General features: G+C 35.7%; 1 protein-coding gene across 1 annotated transcript; it reads right to left on the reverse strand.

Moving 5' to 3' along the window:
• Positions 1–1,806: 1,806 nt before the first annotated feature.
• LOC116176111 (homeobox protein slou-like) lies at positions 1,807–4,037 on the reverse strand. Its single transcript, XM_031494585.1, has 2 exons — positions 4,034–4,037; positions 1,807–2,315 (listed from the first exon to the last, which is right to left on the reverse strand). Exons 1-2 carry the CDS (start codon positions 4,035–4,037, stop codon positions 1,807–1,809), a joined length of 513 nt encoding a protein of 170 aa, XP_031350445.1.
• Between the last annotated feature and the right edge of the window lie 1,576 nt (positions 4,038–5,613).

The raw sequence follows: 5,613 nt of genomic DNA on the forward strand, positions 1-5,613 counted from the left end.
TCCAGAGAAATACGAAAAGAATTCAGAAAATTTAAGAAAACCCTAAAGAATTTCACCAGTGCACACAAAAAATTAATATATAACCCCGATTATCCGTGCGCGGGTTTTCCTGGCAGTGGATTATCCGTGCCGTGATTTCCCTTAATTGAAATTACATTTTTGAAGTTTCATTTTAAATTTGCGCAGCATCAGAATATTAAAACTGATCCAAACTTTTCACACGGACTAAAGTGACTGACTTTTTTTCAAAAAAATTCGTTTTTTTCGCAAAGTTTATTTATTAGTGTAAACATTTTACTTTGGATACTTAAAGGGTAAATTTTCTTGTATAAAAATTCTCTATCCTTTTTAGTACATACATATGAGACACGTATAGGTACAACAAGTTCATAAGTAAGAAATAAATATTAATTTGGATTATCCGTGTGCTTTTCAATTATCCGTGCTTAGTTCGGTCCCGTGGAGGCTGGAGCACGGATAATCGGGGTTCTACTGTAATTTCCTCTCAGTGCCTATTTGCGCTAGTCCAGTTAAAAGATGACCAAGACAACACAGAAAACGGTACATGTGGCTAATTTGACAAACCCTTCCGTTACTAATGAATCATCATTTGAGTTCAGTTGATTTGTGTGTTTTTTTAAAGGCTAAATACCTACCCAGATCTTGAGGAATTCTCTTTGATTCATTCTGTAAACTTTTACTCAATGGTCTAACTGTTTCTGGTTTACTAATTTCGCACAATAAATCTCAGAATCTGTTCCATCTGGTGAGGCTGCTGACATTGCGGCTTATGAAGTTATAGTAAGCGTGAAACATGAGAGAATTTGTAATGCCTTTAAAAAAAGCGTAACATCCCGTGTCAATTGTTTAACGAACAAGCGCTTTAGTTAGTTGAAGTGACATTGTCACGCATGCCTCCACTTCGAATGAAAAGCTCATTAAAGCAAAAGCGTTAGTTCTATTGATGTCTAAATTAGATCAAAGATTTCAGCTCGAAGCGCTATAGGATCCATAAAATCGCTTTTAATTTAAATACTTTGGATGTTGGCCATAAAAAAGTTGGGACAAACTACGGCGAGCGAAATTATCTCGGTTAAATAATAACTGCCTTTGTTTATTTAGGCACGTAATTGTTTTTGCAAGTACCGTGACTAGAGAATGTTCATAAAACTATGTAGATGTCAAGTGATGTTATTTCTAAATGTCTCAAGATGTTAACACCTTCGGACGGATCACAAATGTCGCTTCTTGAAAACTGTTATACGTTCCTGGGCGTAACGTCGGCACCTTTTCGACACCAGATGCTAGAACTGATCCACAAACTCATTTAGTATTCTTTGATATTTAATATTTAAAAAAAATTCTTTATGAATTAACTAAAGATGTGACAGGAATAAACGTCGGAATACTAATTTTAGATTCATTAGGAACCACATTTGCTACTAATTTTGCGAGCAATGCGCAATTATATTATCTAAGCGTTCCATCAATCAAAGTATGCAAATAATACGAATTTTATATTATTTACAGGTAAAATTATACAATTATGTATTAAGTACATTCTAGGTACATTGTCAATAATATTTGGCCTATTTAAGTCATTATAATATACAAATGCCTTTCTACAATTTTATTGTAGGAACAACTGCCCGCTTTTGTAATTGTTCATAAAATTGTACAACGTTGTTTACTGACGATCTAATGGGGATTTCTATTTTAATTCGTCGATTTGCAATCGACAATGGTCAAAGTATCCTGAGTCCACTCTTAGCACTAAACAGCATCCTAGTCGTAACTGGTCAATTTTCAAGATCCCAAATTATGGCCGTGGTTAGTTAAGTGAAAATATGGTGTGTAACTTCCAGATGTCGCCGCCTGTAACGGGTAAACGCCGCCGTAAGGTACGTGATGGGAGTAGAGTAAGCCGGAATGGGAATGGTGACCTGGGAAGCCGGGAAAACTGCTACCCGACGTAACACTAGGCGGAGGTACTGTTGGTGAGTTCACGTCCATTCCGGGATTTTGTTTTTTCCACTTCGTCCTTCTGTTTTGAAACCATATTTTGACTTGAGTTTCAGTGAGACTTAAACTTAAAGCCAAATTCAGTCTTTCGCAAACACTAAGGTACCGTGTCGTCTTAAATTTATTTTCTAAAGCTACAAGTTGTTCGTAAGTGAACGCAGTTCGCGCCCTCCTCGGTTTTCCAGCACTTTGTGATTTCGAGTCGCCTTTTTTCTTCTTCGAATTGGGATCTTTGATGTCTTCGCTGATATCGCTTTGGATTTCGTCGTCATCGTCGGAGTGATGTTCTTTGCCTGAAACAAGAAACTTCTTTAGTCATATGTCGTACCAGATGATCACAAACTAGTATACCCTAAAACATATACCTATGAATATATATATAGTTACTACTAACAGTACAGGACCAATTTTTGAGTGCCAACCACTAAAATAAAGTAACATCAGATACATGAGTCCGTAATTAAAAGTGTGAAACTTGAAACTGTAAATAGTTGCAACCTAGTCTAAATCTAACCAAAATAATCGCCAATCTTTCAATAATGATAAATCCTCATAGTTTTTAGATGAATTAGTTATTTTGGGTGATGTCGAAATATAGTTTTATATGAAAATTCGCAGCCCCGACGAACTTCCTCGCCTTTGGGAAATCCCACTGTTTCCCGTTCCCGTATCCAGTTACCGATAAAATCCCGATCCTGGCAAATTCCCTTTTTTCCCGTTGCCCATAAAATCCCGTTGAAATTTCAGGAAGTGTTTTACTATATCGGAAACCATCCATTTCCCAAAATTTCATCAGAATCGCATGAACGGTTTAGTCAGACATACAAACATTTCATTATTATGTGTTAGTAATGGCGCCTTCTATTAGGTATATTGAAATTGAAAGGGACGGAAAAATAGAAAAATTGTTTACGTCTTTCCGTACAATTTTTTTGGAAATTATCTTTTATACAAGCCTTGTCCTGATATAATAACAAACACTATAAAAAAAGAATTATCTAATTTGGTGCAGTATTTCTAAAGTACATACATTTCGGCATTTATATAGATGAAGAGAGTGTGTATGTTCTAACTTATTCTGTGGTACACAGTGTGGTTTTCGAGGACAGCGAGACACTACGATTGGATCAAAACTCTGTTTGGAGTTAAACAAGGTTCAGTATTAGGTACTTTGTTTTTCATCATTTTTGGAAATGCCCTAAAACACTGTAACGATGATAGTGAATGAAATTTTGCTATTCGCAGATGATATGGTAAATTCAAACTGAAGAAGGGCTATTCTGTTTTAAGTGGTATTGTCTAAATCAATTTTACTGAAATTCAATAAAACACGAGATATACTTATAAGTATAACCTTTTCACTGCGCGAACGTCAGTCGTTTACTATCAAACCGTTTGTTATGTTTTCAGGTGTGTATAGGGATGTAAAACTCAGATCGAATGCGCATGACTTTCAAGAAAACAAATTAACTCAAATTGTGCCATCGTTCTAAGAAATTTACTTTTATTTGAAGTGTCTACACTCTACCGTTGAGTGACTCTACAGAAAAAATTTCATTTAATTATTTTAACAAATAAAAAAAACCGACTGCGCATGCGCAAAACAAATTTTTTGAAGCGGCATTAATTTTACTTTTATTCGAGGTGTTCATTTCACACACTGATAAATAATAACTTCAGTTATACTCCAAGAGAACAAAAGGTCTCTTCGCTGGCAACTAATCCTTGATACCGTTGCTAACAGATGTAGTAGAGTTTTCTGCTTCTATCGCTTATGCTTAAATGACGCTGATTACGAGTGTGCAATAGAAGCCCTATATTGATCAAGTACAGTATATGTAACGGTTACGTGCTTTCATTCTTTTTAAAGAATATGCATGTATTAGGTATATGTTAGCCATCCGTATTTTAAGTTACAAGGGTAAGTTAATTTAAAACTCCAACTCCGAAGGTAAATTGGGAAAACTCAAATCCCGCTCGTAACATGGTATTTTTATATGCGTCGTTTTACCCATTCTGGACGTACCGTTTCTACGATACCATACCCTGAGCTCTATAAGAACAGGTTTCGCAATGAAATTCAGCCATTCCCTTTCACTATCAAACCTGCACCTGCGTCAGGACTCAGGTTGCGAAAAATTTGCATTTTGTCTTAAAAAGAGGGGCTATTGCTCCGCAGGGAAGATTTGACATCTACTTTCGGTTTCGGTGGTACAAAAGAAGCTAAAACGTGTAGGTATACTCCGAAGACTGTCGACCAATCGTAGCGTAGCTCCTCGTCTTTTTACGCATAGCGGGGCTCAATATCCGAGAACTTTGCATTAGAACCAAAACGTGAAGCGTCAGCGCAGCGAAACAGATTCCCATCTACATGGACAGCGTCTGCGCAAAGAAAGTGGAAGTAATGTCATTGTTTAAATTTAAACAATGGTAATGTGCAGTTTAATTTCCTTGCGCAGTTAATTTTGAATGCATTTCGTTATAGTATACGTTAATCGCATTCTTTTTGAGTGATCCTAATTGTTTAGGAATGTTTTGTAAGAAAGTAATAATTTTGCGTTGTAGTAAAAATCGAGGTAAAAATATCGCAGTACCAGCGTTGTCAATGACATAAAATATTGTCAGTTTAAATATTGTTTGCTTTGAAGGCCACGACCGAAGTTGGTTAAGTACGGAGGATCACCGTAATCGCAGTTTGTCATTTACCATTATTTGTACAGGGTGTGCTATTAATAAAGATTATATGCCATGTTTATGGAACCGTTAATTACACAGCCTGGGGAAAAGGATTTTGTTAGCCAAAAACTTTCTAGGTTTGCCGCTAGAGGGAGTACGATTCATGATTATGTAGAAAAATATTTTTTTCCCTAAAATATATCCAACAAAAAATACTTGACTCGCAATCTTGTATGAATTTTGCATCATTTTGACGCGGCACATATTGCTCTAACTCATAAAATGTGAGGGGCGAGGGAAGGTGGAATCGCATTGAAGGAATAGAATGTACCTTTGGTTTTGTTTAGGTTAACCGATTTTCGCATAATTGGTCTTATGGAAGGAGCTCTCTTGTTGTAACCAGATTTTACATGAATAGTCTTTTTAGTAAGTGTGATGAATAGTAGAAGGCGCTGTTTGATATTAACACAAAGTAACATAAAACATAAACAAGTTAAAAAGTAATCGTAAACGATTTACATAAAGCGCATTTCCACTTGCATTCATTTCCCATTTGTAAGATGCAACTTCTGTTAAAATCGTAAAAATCGGCCACAAATATGAAAGATAGCGTTGCACATGGGCAATCCATTGTTGACGTGCTACTTCAATTTCAGTTTATGAGAGAATTTCATTTCAATGCTTTTCTAAATAAGAAAGTTGGAACTGCGCATGCGCAAACTTAAATTTTAAAACTAATGTTAGATTTTCCTTTGTTCCAAGCGCCTAAGTATCAAATTTCACTTAAATAGTTCCATAGATAAAAAAGTTGCCACTGCGCATTCGCAAAATAAAATTTTGAAACTAGCGCTAGATTTTCCTTTATTCCAAGTGCCTATGTATCACATTTCATTTAAATTCTTCCATAAATAAAAA

This window comes from Photinus pyralis, unplaced genomic scaffold (assembly GCF_008802855.1).
Source record: "Photinus pyralis isolate 1611_PpyrPB1 unplaced genomic scaffold, Ppyr1.3 Ppyr1.4_LG7, whole genome shotgun sequence".
In the NCBI taxonomy this organism is placed as follows: Eukaryota; Metazoa; Arthropoda; class Insecta; order Coleoptera; family Lampyridae; genus Photinus; species Photinus pyralis.